Source organism: Poecilia formosa, unplaced genomic scaffold, assembly GCF_000485575.1.
Source record: "Poecilia formosa unplaced genomic scaffold, Poecilia_formosa-5.1.2 Scaffold17, whole genome shotgun sequence".
NCBI lineage: Eukaryota > Metazoa > Chordata > Actinopteri > Cyprinodontiformes > Poeciliidae > Poecilia > Poecilia formosa.
In genome coordinates this window covers 1,020,519-1,038,844 of record NW_006799956.1, presented here as the reverse complement: position 1 = coordinate 1,038,844, position 18,326 = coordinate 1,020,519, and the positions used below count along the sequence as shown (strand labels likewise).

Here is an 18,326-nt window from a genome sequence, read left to right as displayed (position 1 = left end):
GGGCACAGTTGTACTTTAAACTGCTTCGTGCAGCAGGAAATGCGGAGGCTGAATTTCAGCTTGAAATTTTCCATATACTGGCAATGCACTTTTTTTCCCCTCCCTTTTTTTTTTTTAAAGGTTCTTTTTTTTTTATCATCCTGACATTCAGAGGCGGAAATAAAGTATCGGATAATTCTCTTCAGAGCCGGGGAGAATGCAGCATAATTTTGAATGATTGGAGTGAAATACTGTTTGCTGTGGACTTTATGAAGCTGTGTGCCTGAAACCGGCTCTAAGAAGAGAAAATGAGCCTCTCTGCTGTCTTCGTGGTGGTGATTAGTGAAATACAAAAGTCATCTAGCAGAGACACAGCTTTAAACCTGCAGATGACTTGGACTGTCCAAGTTATGTATCAGATAAATACAGAGCATTTCAAAATTGCTCCCCACTTCTTGACATTTCTCACCTTTTTGTCTTGTAAAAGCAGCAAAACATGTTGTATTTTATTGGCTTTTTCTGTCATGGATGAACACAAAACAGAAAGGGATGCATGTTTTGGAAGCTCTGAAAGACAAAAAATAATAATCTTTGGTCTTTTACAAATCTGACACGTTAGGTTAGTTTTCATTGATAGCTTTAATACTTTGCGATCAAAGCTGGAAGTCTTAGAATGTGGCTTCACTGAAATTGGCTCGTCTCAAGGTCAGTCAGATTTAAGACGAGATCGTTCGAGAACATCAGCTCTGCCACAGAATCTCAGTAAGATTTAGCTACAGACTTTGACTAGGCCATTATAGCACAAAGATGTTAAATCATTCCGTTGCAAATGTGGCTGGATTTTCAGAGTCCAAGAAAATGAATTTTCCCATTTTTTGAGTTACAATATTATAAGTTGTTCCCCTGGCAGATTGTTTCACTTATATCTTATACTACTCCATTAATATGAAGGAATTATTGACTTAAAACAAGCTTTTAATATCCGGCTGAAAAGTAAGTTTGTTCTGTCTTATTTCATGTGCACTAAGTTATCTGAACTAGAAATTAAACCAAAAATGCTTGGTAAGATTTTGTTTTTGCAGTTTAGCCTTAAAATTAATATAATTGGCAAAAAAAAAAAGAAAGAAAGGAAAAAAAATTACTTCTATGTATTTTAACCGTCACTATTAAATCCGCCGTTCTTCTTTAATATCTGTCTAATCCTGAAACTAGACAAAGATACTTGGTAAGATTTTGTGTTTTTACAGTCTACTGTTTGCAAAGGAGTGTATTTAGAGGTATCAGTGTAAAGGGGAGTGGAAATTAAAAAAAAAAAATGCAAATCACTGTTACGAATATTTATTTGCAAATCTTTTTAACGAAATACAATAACGTCTGTGACATGACGGGATGCGAACAGGTTGAAGAGGCGCCTTTGCGGGTCACTGTAAAACTTTAATCTGCAGAACATTTTGATCAACAGTTAATCTGCAGCAGAATTTCTATTTAAAGGCCGGGGGCTCATTAGCCAATAGATCTTAATCCTATTACTGGCTGGATGGTGGGGGACCATGAGCCCTTCTGTCAGTCGCTTGAGGGTGTGCGGGCGGCATGTGTGTGTGTGTGTGTGGATAGAGTGGGGGTGGGGGGATACTTTTGCAGTACAGATGTGAAGAAGGTCATACGCGGCACACTGCCATTTTCATAATGAGAGCAAAGCATCATGCATCATGCACAATCATAAAAAAGCCATCACCGGCCAAGCAGACACATTTAATCACGGCACATGTCGGGAGCTAACATATTTAGCCCCGCCGCATAATAACAGGCTTTATTCCCTCCTTCACGTGGGTCTGGCCCCGGGTTTAATTAAATGTTAGCCGAAATATCAGAGTAATCTCTCTCTCTCTGTCTGTCAGTCTGTGTCTGCGTGTGTGCGCATTATGCTCATTGTTAACAGCTGAATAGTTCTCGGATGATGTTTGCAGGGATGCCTGCTGTAATAACGGAGAGGTTTAACGTCGGCCTGTTGTAAGCGGGGAGAAGAGTGAGCGTCTGAAAAGGAGACACAAAGAACAGAGAACAGAGAGACGAACGCAGAACGACGGGGGAGACAAACGCGGGGAGGAGAAAACCCGGAGCACTTAATCTCAGTGTTGCTATAAAGACGAGGAAGCAGAGACGAGGATTTTTTTTTTTTCCCCGAGTGCATCTCTGTGAAAATAAACATAAACTCCATCCACCGACAGCAGCCACCCAACGGCTGAAAGAAACCGTGCCAGAGCCATTTGTTCAGGGTCTTTCTTTTTTTTTTTTTTTTCCACATGACAGAGTTTTTTTCCCCCCTCAATAAAATAAATCGAGAGTGCACTGACTTTGGAAATAATCTGTTTACCTGCATGTCAATGCATTTTGCTACATCTTTCTGCCGGGGCATTTTTGTTACGACTCAGTCTCGTTAGAATGTGCTTCTTGTTTCCAGTTAGTTTTCTTTCTTTCTTTCTTTCTCTCTTTCTTTTCATGCCCTGCTATCTTTTATTGATACAGATGTCATTCTCTGGCTGCGAAATTGTCTGATCAATAAAGCCTTTTGGTCTGGATGCTCTCAAATGCAAGACAAGTTGTTTTATTAATTACGAATCAGTCAGAGTCCAGAACGCCCAAGAGGCGAGAGTGAAAGCGCAATATCTGAGTAAAAAGCTGATTCTGAAGCAAACGTATATCGACTGTACGTGTCTTATTGTCTCCCCCTCAGACATTGACGAGTGTGCGGACGGCTTTGTTGAGTGCGATAGTAAATCCACTTGTGTCAACTTGCCCGGCTGGTACCACTGCGAGTGCCGCGACGGCTACCATGACAACGGCTTGTTTTCCGCCAACGGGGAATCGTGCGTAGGTGAGTTGTTCCTTTTCTTTATTAAATATTCAAAAGTTTGGTAGGAGCAAACTCCAGGTGTCCCTTTTTCTTTGACACTTGAAATGAAGAAAATATCAGCCATGGGCTGGTATCCGATTCTCATAGATCTGATTATGTTCTGTCAGTCTGCTGTGGAGGGTTAAAGCTCTTCTGCCACCATCAGAACCAGAGACTTGAAAACAACCTGATAAAGAAGGAGATTATCATAAAATCCACAAAATTACAGGCAAGCACGAGCCTCCTCTTCATGAGACATACCAACAGAGCGTCTTCAGTCAGAGGCTTCATCAGAGTCTCTGTAGCACAGTCAGCTACAGGAGTTTGTTCTTGCCCACGGCAGTCATTTTTGTTCCCTCTGGGATTAATGAAGTATTGTTGAATTGAATTGACTTGAATAGAAATGCTAGTTTTTATGGTGCCTTGGTGTTAACAAGTAACATTTTGTATTAATACAAAAATGGATAATGTTGTGTAATTCAAAGAATCTCCATCGTTTTTAGCCCTTAAATAACAATTTGAGAGGAAACTAATCTAAACTAAATAATTATTAAGAGCTAATAAGCTTGAGGTAATTTGTTTTTATCAGAGCTGATAAGGACAAAATAAATAAGAACAAAGTAAAATACAAGGTTTTCTGAAAATAGCGTCCAGTTACAGAGCTGTGAGACAATATTATCTCTATTAGCTTCTGTTGTCCCAAACTGTCACAGGTATTTATATATGAAAAAGATTACATGAGTAAACCTGAGCTGTCCCTTTAACAGGTGATGTTAAATGCTGAATGATGCTGCAAATATATGAAAAGGAAAAGCTAAATAAACTAAAAAAATAATAATAATCAGGTGAAAAGCTTGTTTTCAGGATCGTATCAGAGCTGGAAACTGAAGATGAAGCATGTAACAGGCAGATGGGACCATAAGATCTGAACAGATGAAGAAGAGGAGGTTTTTAGATGGTCGTTATTGCAGCTTGGCAAAGTTGAAAGTCAAATCGTGTTACATAAAAGGCAGAAATATTAGAAATGATGCTGGTAAATCAAATACTTGCAGACATAATTCAGCTTAGTGCACAAGTAGCCGTCTGTTGCTGACAAAAAAAGTTCAAGAAAAAACTTTTTTCTTAAAAGTTTAACTTTGTAACAGGACATTGTGTTAATCAAATCTCTCAACAGCCTAAGAATTCAGAAATTAATAAAAACTATTCAATCAGGAGAAAAGAAGAATAAGGTCTCCAAGTGCCACCGAGAGATTACTTTACAACATCATCAAAATAATATTTTCAGTTTGTTCTGTTTTGCATTTACAAAGAAAAAGCTGGTAGTTTCTCATCAGTGAGGGGCAAAAAATAAATCCAACATGGCTGCCGTCTGTTTCAAAACTACGTCATGACTTGCTGTTAAATGTTTGCTCTACTAAAAGCTTTTATTTTTTTAAATCTTACACATAGTAGTATGTGCATGAAATTCAGTGAAACACATTAGTGTTAGCTTGTCTCTTAGCACAGCAATCGCTGCGTCTCACTAGTTTTAAGACTTGGTTGAGTTGGGTTTTGTGTAATTCCCAGATTTTAAATTTCCATCTTCAAGTAAATAAATACAAATATTTCTCTCCTTAATGTAAACATAAAATAATTTCCACAGTATTTCTCGTTAAAAATAGAGAAATGCAGCCACAAATTTAACCATTGTGACTGAATTCAGTCCAAAATGTGATCAGTGAATCAAATTAATTTGTTTTGCTTGCAGGTTTGCTTCATGTCTCAATTTCAGAAATAGAGTTTTGAAATTTAGGAGGCAAAATAGTTTCCCTGATAAGAAGTTCAGTCAGCTTCTATCAAATGTTTTTGACTCAGGGAGATGCATGTCGTTTTTAAGTTCTTTTTGCCTCCCTCTTGCCTAAAAAAATGTCTCTTTTCTTTCTGAAGCCTGTTAATTTTTTTAAAAAAACAACATTTTCTTAGCACGTCGGCAGACATGTGGAGGCTGTCGGAAGCGAAACCCTCAATCAACAGAAACACGGAAGAAATGGGCGCAACAATTGAGCTGGTGGTGCTGCTCCATTCTTTGACCCCCATCTTGGCCGTCATCTGGATCTGAAAGGGCCGAGAAAGAACGCGCATTAAAAGCACTCTGAAATAATAATGAAAAAAAAAAAAATACATAAATGATAACAACCTGTCTGCACCTCTCAAAAGCAGAATTTGGCCAAAGTGGGTTTCTGGGTTACATTGCTGTCTCGCGCTGCAGAATTGACGCGCCTGCATTGCTCTTCTGCATCAAAACCAGACTTAATTTCTTTCTTTTTTTTTATGTCCTTTTTTTTATTACTATTATTATTATTTCCAAGCAGATCATGCACAGAAACAGCTTTGCCTGCACAGAGCATATGCATGATGTCATTCCTTTGTGCTCCCTGCAGATATTAACGAATGCAAGACGGGGAGGAACACCTGCGCCAACGACACAGTGTGCTTCAACCTGGAGGGAGGCTACGACTGCCGGTGCCCCCACGGGCATAACTGCACCGGCGACTGTATCCATGACAACAAGGTCAAGCACAGCGGGCAGATATGGGTGCTGGACAGCGACAGGTGCTCGGTGTGCTCCTGCCAGGTAATAAACAGGGCAAGATGGAGAACAGAGAGAGCTTAAAGGTAGGGGTGGGTGGAGCTCTGCAGACAGAGGGGCAGATGGCGGAGCGGGACATGTGTTCCCAGCAGGCACCGGGGCGCGGGACGCTACGGTTACGAGGTTGGGATAACCTTGTATCTAGACAGGTTGATTTCATTTAAAGCAACAAATAAAGCTGCTGTGGCTAATAATAGTGCCCCGTATTGCAGTCGTAATGACTAATTTTATGATAGCCGCGGTTGTAATAATCACTATAATGTTTAGAGGCCACTTGATTTTCATCTACAGATGAAACATAAGGTGCATGAGTGGATACGTACGGGCGAATGAGCTGAGCAGGTCACACTGATTGTTGAGTTTTGTAGAGAATATGAAAAGCAAGATCAAAATCTTCATGCAACAGCAAGTAATGAGATCAAATTTAAAGATGTTAAAAAATGTAAATACAACAAAGATTTTGCCTTTCTTTCATGCATTTTTTTTTCAAAATTAATCAGTCACTGTCAGTCAGCAGTTCAACTAAAATAAAACTAAATTATTTGTGGAAATTATGACATTCTGCAGTTGAGTTCATTTGTAAGGTCACATCAGAGTCACTAGTTTCCATATGCATCTCAGTATCTTGCTCATGAAAAGCTGCTTGTTTTACCCACAGACATGTTAAATGTCAACAAACTACATGACCTTATTGGCTGACCCTGACCGGTGACCTTCTCCCTGTCTGTGAACTCACTGAATGTCATCAGTTCGTTCTTTTGGGGTGGTAGTTGTTACTCCATAAACATACCAATGGTTAGCTATTTAGCTATTCTTAGCATTAAGTATGTGTTTAAAAATGAAGTTACTGGAAGAAAAATGTTTAGATATTTATTTTTCAAAGGAAACTTAATTTTCTGTGGATGCACTCCAGCTGTTCAGTCAAACACGTTGACAGGTGCTGGTCATTTTGCCCCTTTGGTACTTTGGTTGTTTTATCTTCTTCTTCGCAGGCACAAAAAAAAGCCCTGTTTGCCACAGCATGTTAATTTGTACCCACCCTAGAGAAATTTCCTCAAATTGGCAAAGTGACCCAAAGCTGACTCCAGCAAATACCACGGAGGCTGAACGTGCTGCAGCAAAGTTCCTCTGTTTGGTCCTTTTGTGAGAGGTCAACCTCTGTCTGTCATGAAACACGCTGGATTTGGAAATGCTTGCAGTAACTACTTGGGTTAAGACAAGGGTCTGGATGCTCCACAGACATGATAAATGTCTGTGCAGCACACAGGCTGCTGCTCACCACACTAACTTTACGATGCGTTGAAACAAAGCATGTCCAATTTACATGTAGTGTTTGCTTTAAATAAGTAGCAAGCATACCCACTTGTCCCTGCAAGGACAAGTGGGTATTTTTTTTCTTTCTTATAAGAGTAAGAAAACTAGTGGAAACCCGCTTTTTCTTCCATGCGACGGAAGCCGTCCCCTACGGGGCTAATCAAATGTCACCTCCGTCCTTCGTAAGGAAGATGTCTTCCTCCCCAACAAATGACATTTGACAATAGACTGTAAAGAGACAGGGAGAGTTGTGTCTTTCTATTTTAATTAATAAAAAAATATACTTACTAGCAAAGGAGCAATCATGACACTGTTAAGTGAATAATCGTATGGCTCACGGACAGTGTTTGTTAACGCTAAAGTGCAAACACGCTGCTGTTGGATCTTCAAAAGAGACAAAGTGAAGTGGATAATGTAAGTTCTTTGCAGCAAATTATACTTCATCTTCTGCCTCTGTGGGGGAAAAAAAAAAGATTTATACTGTAGTTTGCACTCATTCATAGTTAATAATTGAGCAGATAGTGTAACTGCATGTTCATAAAGCGGCACAAATAAATATTTTATATCACCAGTGGGTAAAATGAGTTTTATGTAATGTGTTTGCAGTGACAAACCCACAAAAATTAACAGCTAACTTTTTCCGTTCCCCCCCCCCCCCCCGGTACCTGGAGGAACATTCAGCGGCGACGGAAAAGAGGGAAAAACGAAACGCAGAATATGACTAAAATGGCTAAACTAAACTAAACTAAAAAGATAACAGGAATATAACAAATGGTTTGGTTTGAAATTTGAAAAATGCCAAGTGTATGAAGAATTGCAATGTTTAAACCCTCCAGCTAGCATCAGCTAGCTAGTGCCAGATTATAATTTTCTGTCTCTTCATATAAGCATCAGCAGTCACTAACAGATACGCCAATAGAAAGACCAAATTGTAAAATCGGGCACAAACTTATTCCAGTTTTTTATTAGTTTAACATCAGAATAATCTAAGCTAGTCTGCAGCTTCATCTTTTCCACGTTAGCACATTTACAGTTTGCATTTGTCACAACGCGTTTGAACCAGTTCATTTAACAAACAAGTCGTGTTATCACTAATCCAAATTGTTGCAATTGAGCTCCGCAATAGCCATTTAATTTGAGTTTGTAACTCCTGTACAGCATGCGTTGTTATAAAATGTCCAAACTGCGTGTGGGACGTGATAACACTCAACTGGTTCTGACAAGTTCAAAGTTAAAATTAATACTCATAAATAATCAGAGGACTTCCTCACATGAACTTCACTTCGGATCAACGCCGTGCAGCAAGTGGAGCGGAAGCCTCGTCTTGCAGATTTCGTGTTGAGGGATGTTTTCTAGGCCGCCGAGCTGCAAAAATGCACAAATGAGTTCCTCAAATTTTCACTGGACGTTTTCACTGCACTGCTGCTTCTCTTTTATGCAGTTATTTTTTATTTTTTGTACTTATTTAGAGGTTTGCTTGGATAAAGCTCCCCGTAATGCTTTTGTGTGTGAAAACTTGGTGAACAATGTGGCTTTCAGGCTCTTGCTAGCCTCCTATGTCATCATCAAAGCAATCGAAAATAACTTTTTATTTCAACTTGTGTTAATTTATCCAATTTCTTTTGATTCTCGGCAAACGAGGGAGATTGACGGGACACGACAGCGACGCTGTTTTGACGGACGAGCAGTATGTGCTGTCGCACTTCTTGAACGTTTTGATTGACTCAAGTTTCTGACGTTGTTGTTTTGATCACTTCCTGGCATCCTGGCGGTGAGACACCTGGGAAGAACGGGTCCGGGAAAAACTCATTCTGTCACCTCAGAGATGTTTTATTTCATTTTTATCGGGTTGCGGTGTCGTCACGCTCCGAATTCGCAGCGTTTTACTCGACCTAATGCCGAGTGTCTGGGAGTAGTGGAAGGCGATTATAGTGGATTAGTGTCGGTGGTGAATGATCAAGCGGCAAATTATTCATTTGATTACAAAGGAGCAGGACAGAAATGGCTCCCTAATTAAATGAGTTGTTTAATTGATTTGAGAGATTGAGGTGCTGCCTGTCAAAATTAGTGGCATTGAGCAGATTAAGAGGCAGGGGAGTAAACATGTTATTGTTTTGGAAGTGGTTGGACCCAGCTGGATATTAAATGGAGCACCGTCACTAAGTGATGGGGGGGAAACCAAGGTCAAAGACCCCCAGACAATGGAGAGATAAGAATGTGTCCAGACTGAGCCTGTTCAGTATGCAGTAGACACTCGTTATTGAAAAGGCACGCACAAATGTAAAATACATATGCATTTGCATCAAGGTGTGTTGCAACTATACTGTTGAAGCCAGTGCTGTCTTACACTCTCGTCTCATCATTGGTATTAAAGTCATATTCAAATGAGATTTAATGTTTTTATTAACAGATTTTTTTAGTACAGACTGTTAATAGGGAACGTGCATAAATTTGTTGCATATTTTTATTACTCCTAACATATTTATATACTTTACTGAAGAATCTCAGAACCAGGCAGTCAGCTTTGTTCTTAAAGGGCCGGGCACACTGATTGTATAGGCAGTTTTCTAAATCCATGAAGTAGTTGTTGGTAACTAATCAAATCTGTGATTATATACAGATTAATTTCTCTTGCACATTTAGACTGTGTATTTTTTTTAAATATGCTTATTTGACTTTTTTTTAAATTAAACTATCACATGTTTTATGTTTTAATCTGGTTTACCATAAACTTGTCTGCGAATACAGATGAACATTTGACACATTTACATGATTATTTGTGAATCATCGTGTTAATTAATGCAGAATTGTCTGTTTTTTTTAAAAAAAAAATACAAACAAATATCCAGCCAGAAAGGCTACTGTGTACTTATATAATGGATACTTATAAATCAACATTTGTGAATCCAGTCAATGTTGGTTAGTCGTTGCAGTGCCATAAAAAAACTGATTTGCACTTGAAACGCTGAGCTAAAAGCTGTGACATGTGACATTTATGCCCGTTACAAATGTATGTAAACTTCTTACTAAATCTGTACATTTAAAGAAACTTTGCATCTCATGCATGTTTTTTTTTTTTTTTCCAGTCAATTCATAATTGGCATGTGACAAATATTTGTGTGACATTTCAAGTGTGGACCTTGAATCTCGATGAAAAGAGCCTTAGAGTTTTGTTCTAGCGAACGGCATTGAATCGATTGACGAGCTCATTCTTTTCATTGTTTGTCGAAGTCTGCCTGAACGAACGACGCCAAAAAACCAAAAAAAAACAAAAACATTTCCATTTCGCTTTAGAGACATTTCTCTGCGTTTAAAGGGAAGAGGATTATTTGTCCAGAGAAATAAGCTAGAATAATTTAAGCAGTTTGAAGTTCACACTATTGTTTGGCTTTTCCTACAGTTTGGACGGAAACGTTGAAAGGTCCGGGTCTCTTTAACCCTCGCTCCATTATTTATCATGCACATGCATGTTTAATGACTCGACTGCACTAATGGCTCTGTCTTTTGCACAGCCTGATGGCGTCTGTGTGTTAATGTTTAACGTTTGATTGTGCTCCGCTCTCAGGCCGGCCAAGTGATGTGCCGGCGGATGGTGTGCGACTGCGACAACCCCAACGCCGACCTGTTCTGCTGCCCCGAGTGCGACCCCCGCCTGAGCAGCCAGTGCCTGCACCAGAACGGCCTGCTCACCTACGGCAGCGGCGACACCTGGGTGGAGAACTGCCAGCAGTGCCAGTGCCTGGTGGGTTACAGTTGATGAAATATCCAGTGACGCTTCTCGGGGGTGACGGTGTGTAAAATACAAAATAAAAAATAATTTTAAAAAAAAAACATAAGCGTTTCATTGGTGTGCCGCAGCGCCCACGCAAGGAATGCAACAAATACCCCGGTCTCCATGGAAATGCTGATCAAGGAGAGATGTGTGGTGAAGAGAAAGTCAAGGAGAAATATTTTGTTGGAGCAGAGTGATTAAGAGGTGAATAGGAAGGTTGCAGGGAGGAGAAAAGGGAGATTGGTTTTTGTGTGGTGCAAAAGAAAAAAAAAAGAAGAAAAAGACGTGATTGCTTTGATTTGTGTGAATACAAAGAGCCATCTTTGCTATAGTCCGCATTGATGGAATAACACGTTTCACTGAGGCTTCTTCCAAGGTTGAGCATGTGTGGGCTTCCCACTGCTGCGAGTTAACAGGGTGTATGCTCGCGTTGACTCGAGAGTGTTTGCCGAGAGTGACTTCCTCGTATTCTCTGGTGTACTTTGCAGTCTGAGAACCCCTATTCTTCACGCCAAACAAAATAACACTGAAGCTCTCACAGTAAGGCTTACAGTATAGACTATTTATTACTAAGGTCAAGGGTCAAGTGAGTACACGACGGCGATTGACAGCGGTAAGACCCTCCTTCTGACTCCGATTGGTTGTTTCTGATGAACAAATGTATTTTTTTCACATGACGGTAGGTCTACAGGGAGAAGGAAGAGGAACTCGTTTTTTTTTCACAGATTATCTGTCATGCTGCCCCAACATAGTGATAGTTTTAACAAGTATGTAAAAAAAAAAAGAAAAAAAAAGGAGCTGGGAATCTCTGCTCCCAGAGGCTCCAGATTTTCTGTGGAGCCTCGATGAAAACCGTCCATCATTTTCCTTCTGCTTTGCGGTCGTACCGCTACTTTGCATTGATCTATCACATAAAACCCCAATTAAACAAATTGAAGTCTGTGGAACGTGACTGCCGCTGCATGAAGGAACGGTGAATATACGACTCTTCTTCTGCTGAGTTCATCTCTACTTCGAAGCACTCTTGCTTTTTTTTCTCTCTCCCTCTCTCCTTCTTTCTCTCTCTCTCTTTCTCATTCACTCTTAGCTGCCTTTTAATAACAACCGTGCTTGTAGCTTAGATACTGTGACGTCTTCCCCATTCTGACAGATTTACCCTGTGACCAGCCCTGGCAATAACCACCCCCCTACGCCCCCACTAACTCCACCCCACCTCAGCCACCTTCCCTCCCAAGTGCTCTCCTGTATTGTGCTGTTGTCCTGCTGCCTGAACCCCGGGTCCGCTCTTTGGATTTCTTGCAGCGCACCATTACAGGAGTGCCTGAAAATCACAGCTCAGCTGAGAGGCAGCGGGGAAGCACTCTAGGCTGAAAATGAGATCGCTCTGCTTCACTCTCGCCGCAGCCGTGCTCACCGCAGGCACTTGTACGTGTTGACACAAACACATTTGAGAAGGCCGGACTTGCCTGCCACAACAGCGGCGCTCACGCGGGCGCACACACACACACACACACACACGGGGAGTGTAAACACCAGAACATACACATGTTTGGAAATGTCGCCACGTCCGCACGCGGCCCGCAGATGTCCAGGTGTCGAGACCGCAGACGTTAAAGTCGGCCAATTAAAAGTTCCGCGCGTTTCCAGCTCTTGAAGGAGAAGGCAGCCGCCCTCTCGCCCCACCCGGTACCGTGGGGTGCAGTAGCGTGACGGGGACGTGAAATGAACCTTGAATGCTGCTACACTTAGGAGAGCAATGGCTGTCCAAACTCAGCGGGGACCTTAAAATACACAGCGACTGGAGCAGATGGGCGAAACATGTTTGCAGGACCGAGATGTGAAACCATCTCGCCTAAGCACATGCAATCATTGCGAAACCAGGAATAATGGCCTCTGCAGGCAAATCCATTACTGGAGACAAGGTTTTGACTTCTTGCAACATTTCTAATGTTTTTTGTTTTTTTTTCATTTAACAATTTATTTTTTTTTATCTATGTATCCAAATACAAAAAACTGCTCTCTATTGATGATTTGATTTGTAAAATTTACAATCCAAACCAGTCAGGCTCTATGTGAAAATAAAATCATCTCATTGCTAGGTTATATATCACACATGATTAAGCACACATTTTTATTTAGTTTCACTTCTATCCACACTCCTAACCTGATCTCTGCCACATGTACCAAGCAAAAAACTTCTAAAGGAACTGTTTGACAATATGCAAAGATGAAAATATATTAAAAAAAACAATTCATTATTGTCTCATTCTACAGAAATTAGAGAACAGAAAACATTGGCATCAATTTGCTTCCATCTAAACCAGTGGTGTGATATTATGTCAGTAAGTGTGGCCCTCAGAAGATTCTCAAAGTGTCTTTGCACCAACACAGCTCATTTCTAAAGCTTTAGGATCCCAGTGAACAACAATAAAAACTATTATCCATGAAAGATGGTGGCCAACCTACCAAAGTCACTCGGCGAGCGCACTGACAACTCATTTAAGAGGACACAAAGGAACCCGGAACAACATCTGAGTCACCGGAGACCTCGACAGTCTCAGTTAGGGTCAGTGTTCATGTGTCTACAATGAGAAGACCTGGCAAAAAAAAAGGCATCCATGGAAGAGTTTCACGGTCTAAACCTTGGCTAACATGTTGCTTTTGATACAAAAACAGCTCGATGATCCCCAAGACTTTTGAGAAAAATATTCCACAGACTGAAGACACAAAAGCGGAACTGCATTGTATGGTGTGTGTGTGTGTGTGTCCCGATAGATCTGGTCCAGAACTAACCCAGCACTTCAGAAAGAGAAGAAGAAATGATGGCGGTAGTGTGATGGTGTGGAGCTGCTTTGCTGCTTCACAACCTGGACAATTTTCATCAGCAGATAAAGCTATTCTGCTCTCTGGTAGAAAGTCCGGAAGCAGGGACCTTGAGCTAAATCGCACTACGGTTATCCAGAAGGACAATCGATGGTCAACAGGCGACCAGCAACTCTTCCTCTGAGAGTTTTAAAATAAATAAATAAATGTTTTGGAGTGGCCATTTGCAATTCTGCAAGGAAGAGTGGCCCAAAAATCCCTCCACGATCTTGTGATAGACTCATGGCTAGTTTCTGTAAACACCTAGAATTTGGGATATTTTGTAACTTTTTCTCTTATAAATAGAATCAGGAACTCCAAACTACATTTTCCATGTGCTAAGGTTATCTTGGTGTGATATTAACATGTGTTTTATGATCCGAGACACTGAAATGTGGCGGGAGACCGAAAAGCAGAAGCAGTCTGTAAGCAGTCTTTGGAGTGGGAGGGGAGAGAAGTTACGATTTTCCACCCTGTTAGAATCAAGAGAGCATTAATTTCCATTAACATGCATGTGAGCTGTACTTAAGGTCAAAGCACATAAAAAAAAAAAAGCAAACATGATTGTTTGAGCCTAATTTCCAGCCGGAGATAAATGTCACCAGTTCTAATCTCCTCGGAGGCATTTATTAGTATTCACTCTTGCAAACCGCTAAATGGTCCCGTGTAAGAAAGAGGAGATAAAATCACGACGAGACACAAAGAACGGCGAATGAAACGGCCTGTAGAAATAACAGAGACACCGAAGCCCTGTCCGCTGCGTCAGCTTGAGCAAGTTTCCACGCTGTGACGACCCATTACTCATTTGCTTCCCAAATCTCAGCGAAGGGGCTGCCAGTCAGGGGGTGGATCTCCCACTTTGGAGTGTTTTCACAGACACGAGGCGTGGGCATCTGCACTGTGGGAGTCTGTGTTCTTTACAGATAAACTATTTTTTTCCAGCAACTTCTTGTAGAACGCTGATCCGAGCGATTTTCAGTGATATTAAATAACCCCCGGTGGGACGCTTGAATCGAGCTTCGAACTAAGTGTCCGTGCTAGCATCTCCTGGCTTCTGCTGGGTTTTTCTCTCGTTTTTTGAACAACATGACTAATAAATGGCTACGGGACATGCCACGGATGTCAATGTGGGGCAGAAGTAGGTCAGGCCACGGTGATAAAAAAAAAAAAAAGAAAAGCACGAAGGTGCGGGGCGTGGGGGCGAAGGTTTGCGAAAGACAGAATAAATGATGTGTTTTTTCAGGCCAGTCGAAAAATCCAATACGACGTTCCCGGCTCAAAGTTTGCCGTGAGATTAATACGGGAACAACAATGAGACAATTAGAAAGCTGCAGCGTTTACTTTCCCAGTCTGCAAAAAAGTGCTGACTTTGTTGGAAGATTGCTTTGCTCATCTATTTTTTTTTTTCCTTGGTACCTTAACAACTCCCCCCCCTCCCCCCTCAATCAAGTGATGACGTTCCCTCTGGCATGCTAATGCACAATGTCAGGAGAAATATGTATATTTGAATTAATGACTTGTTTAGGTGAAGAAAAAATATACATATTTTAGAAAAATATGTATTTGCTGAGATTTTTATTTATTTATTTTCTGACTCTTTCTCTAAATGGTGTGACATTTCCTCCCTCTCGCCCCCCCGCAGCAGGGGCAGGTGGACTGCTGGCCTCTGCCGTGCCCGCCCGTGGACTGCGAGTTCACCATGGTGCCGGAGGGCGAGTGCTGCCCCCGCTGTGTCACTGACCCCTGCCAGGCCGACACCATCCGCAACGACATCACCAAGACGTGCACGGACGAGCACAACATCTCACGCTTCAGCGGCTCCTCCTGGATCAAACACGGCACGGAGTGCACCCTGTGCCAGTGCAAGGTGAGGCGCCCGGAGTCGAGGCCGCAAGCTGGAGCGAGTCGCTTGCTTCTGACTGAAAAGGCGGCATGCTGCGATGCAGATTTCACGCCACAGAGGCAGTTTGAGCGTTTCTATGGCCTCACTGCAGCATTTCATAGACCAACACTTACAGTTGGGGTATATTTTGGGTACTTTCCAAAGGTTTTTGCACCTTACCTAATTTTATTATTGATTTCCAAGGAGTCAGACCTTTCTGTGTTGGATAAAGCCTTGCTAGCTTTTTAGCTTAGCATAAAGCTATTGCAGGATTAGGTAACACTTAAGTTGAAGGAGGGTGCATAAGACTGACATGACACCTAAACGCATCTTTAAAACACCAAGTTTAAGTTTTATCTTGTAGCCTATGTGCCCTTGAATATGGTTGTCTAAATAATTGACATTTTGTTATAATCTATAAAATAAAAGAATGTGCTCCTTAAATGTACTAATTTAGATCAATTTTAATACATTGTAGCGCCTGGTTCACACGACAAGAGTTTAAAATTGTCGCATGTTTTTGGGTTTTATTCCGATTATTCATATTTCACATGAGAACTATCGCAAAAACCTCTAGAGGCCAAACGTGAGTTCAGAGTAAACAAATGTAGCCGACTTGGAAGAAACAATGGCGATAGTTTGTGAACTACATTTAAAGTGAAACTCACCCCCAAAATCAACTTCTTTTTTGTTCTGATAAACTCTCTACATGGGTTATGTAGGGTTCTGTCTTTATGTTTCTGCATGACTTCTTGTGCAGTTCTTTTAGTTCGGCATTATTTTTCCTAAAACCGCCTCACCGCCAGCCTTTTGGTGACATGGCGAACACGTCCACTGAAAAGTTGTTGCAACTGGCGTCGTTGGCAGGGATCTGAATTGGTTCAAAGTCTGCACTTAAAACATGTCATTCTGCTGCGGATTCAAGACAACAGAAACGCTCACAAGCAGACGGCTCCGTCTTTTATTAAATGGAGGTGACGAGAGCACTCCTCTGTTCAGCAGTAACAGAATTATCGACTGATGCGACTAATAAGAAAATGAGTAAACATGACTATCGGTGAGCTCAAGCTGCCAGGTAGAGTAGAAACTAGTCAGAACCTTCAGCGTCGGTGTCGAGTTTAACGCGATCATGATCGTGTTCTTTCACTCAGGACTCCTGACGCCTCAATGAGCCCTTTTCTAAAATACTAAAAGGAACCTTTACCTGAAAAAGAGGCATTCAATTTTATTTTTTTATTGTAATAAACAGAAACCTATTCAAAAAGAACGGCTGTTGACCTCTCACCTGTAGCCTCCGGCTCAGCCGCGGCGTCGATCCTCTTCTGCACTGCGTTAAATGAGCAGACGTCTTTACACAATTCAATACTCCGAGTGGTAGTTGTAGCATCTTATGAGAAACTGCGGCAAATAACATTAGGACGGTAAGTCAAGCTGCTCTCCGTGTTGTTGGACTGAACAGGTGATATTGTAACGTGGACGTAAATTGTTTGCCGTAGCTTTAAAGCTAATCCACTCATTCCTCCTACTTAGCCGACAGCGAGCCTCTTATCGGAAACAAAAGGAATGTGGCAGTATTTCACAAGCAGAGCTTTACACCCTACTGACAGTCTTTTTTTTTTTCTTTTTTTTTTGCACATAGCTTTGAACTGACATGCAGTTTTGTTTCGGCCATGATGATGGCGATCCGTGACCCGGTGGGCTTTCACATTTAAATCCCGGCTATAAAATTCCCTCGGGTCGGCCGGTGGTAAAAAAAAATGACAAGCCGAGAAGCTCCAAATGTCAGCTTCTGCATCATGGGAAATTAGCAGCCACTGCGTCTCAAAAAGACTTTGCCTGTACGGTTCAAGTGTGACTGTGACCCTCCCTTCTCCCTCTTTTCTCTCATTTGCAGAACGGACACATCTGTTGCTCAGTGGACCCGATGTGCCTTTAGTCCTTGGCAGATCTGAAGGCACCTGTACAGAGTTCTCCGTGTACAAAGAGAAAAAAGAAAAAAGAAAAAAAAAAGTAACACGGCCCCCTGTGTCTCCTCACCGTCCTCTTCACGGGGCCTGGGTCAAATAGTGTTTGCACTGTTCGGCTTGGTTTTGACCTGCTGAGCCAGATGATTGGAGGTTACAATTCAGGTCACAGATAATTGTACATCTTTGACATTCAGGTTTTGTCTCCTCTGGTTTATCCTTTTTTTTTTTTCTTTTTCCCCAGTTTAAAGCTTTTATTGTACATTGCATACATCACCTCCACCCATCTGGTACTTTGTGCACGTTAGGTGTTTAAAAGCAACCTGCGAACAGTCTGTGACCCACACCTGTATCCTCAGATCCTTTATACCAAATGCCAAACGGACGATGGACTATAAGTTCCCTCTGACCCGCGTCGCGCCTGCCCAAAGCGAAGCCTTTGAGCGTCGCCGATTACCCACTCCAAAGCATTGCTACATGAATCTGTAAGATATTACTATTACTGGCATGACTGTGCTTGATGTCCAGACATTTTTGCTGATTTCTATAATAACAATGATTATGAAAAATGATACCTTAGATAGTGAAAACCATTAGCATAAGGTTCTGTTGCCACTTTTAACAGTTGTCTGTATGATGTGGTGCTCTGTAGCATTTGTTTTGATTTGATCTTTTTTTTTTTTTTTTGGTATTTTTTCTTTTTTCCCAAGCTTGTTACAGTGTTATGGTGAAATAAAGTATTTCCATTTCCATTTAAGTTCTGGGTTGGACTTCTGTGTATGTGTGTGTCATTAGTTTTTATTGCGTGTCAAACAGATCACTTGTTAATATTATAGTATTTCTGATATTCAATACGTCTTTTCTTTCTGTTCTAGAGCGACACTTTAACATTCTCTGTTGTAATACATCAATAATCTCCTAATGTGAATGTTTAATTATTGAAACGAAATGATATAAAAAGACTTTTGCTCAGAAAAGTTTTCCATGCAAACTAGTTTCCCTTTCTCTACTACAATTATAGTGATTAAATA

The 18,326-nt window shown here is 41.2% G+C and overlaps 1 protein-coding gene across 1 annotated transcript in view; it reads left to right on the top strand.

Annotated features, from left to right (window-relative positions):
* Positions 1-18,052, top strand: part of nell2a (neural EGFL like 2a) — a 102,333-nt gene extending 84,281 nt beyond the window's left edge. Inside the window, exons 16-20 of the mRNA XM_007546698.2 lie at positions 2,714-2,854; positions 5,293-5,486; positions 10,381-10,557; positions 15,092-15,316; positions 17,226-18,052. Of these exons, the coding sequence (XP_007546760.1) occupies positions 2,714-2,854; positions 5,293-5,486; positions 10,381-10,557; positions 15,092-15,316; positions 17,226-17,267 (779 nt within the window). The 3' untranslated portion in view covers positions 17,268-18,052. The remainder of the gene's footprint in view (positions 1-2,713; positions 2,855-5,292; positions 5,487-10,380; positions 10,558-15,091; positions 15,317-17,225) is intronic.
* Positions 18,053-18,326: the final 274 nt, after the last annotated feature.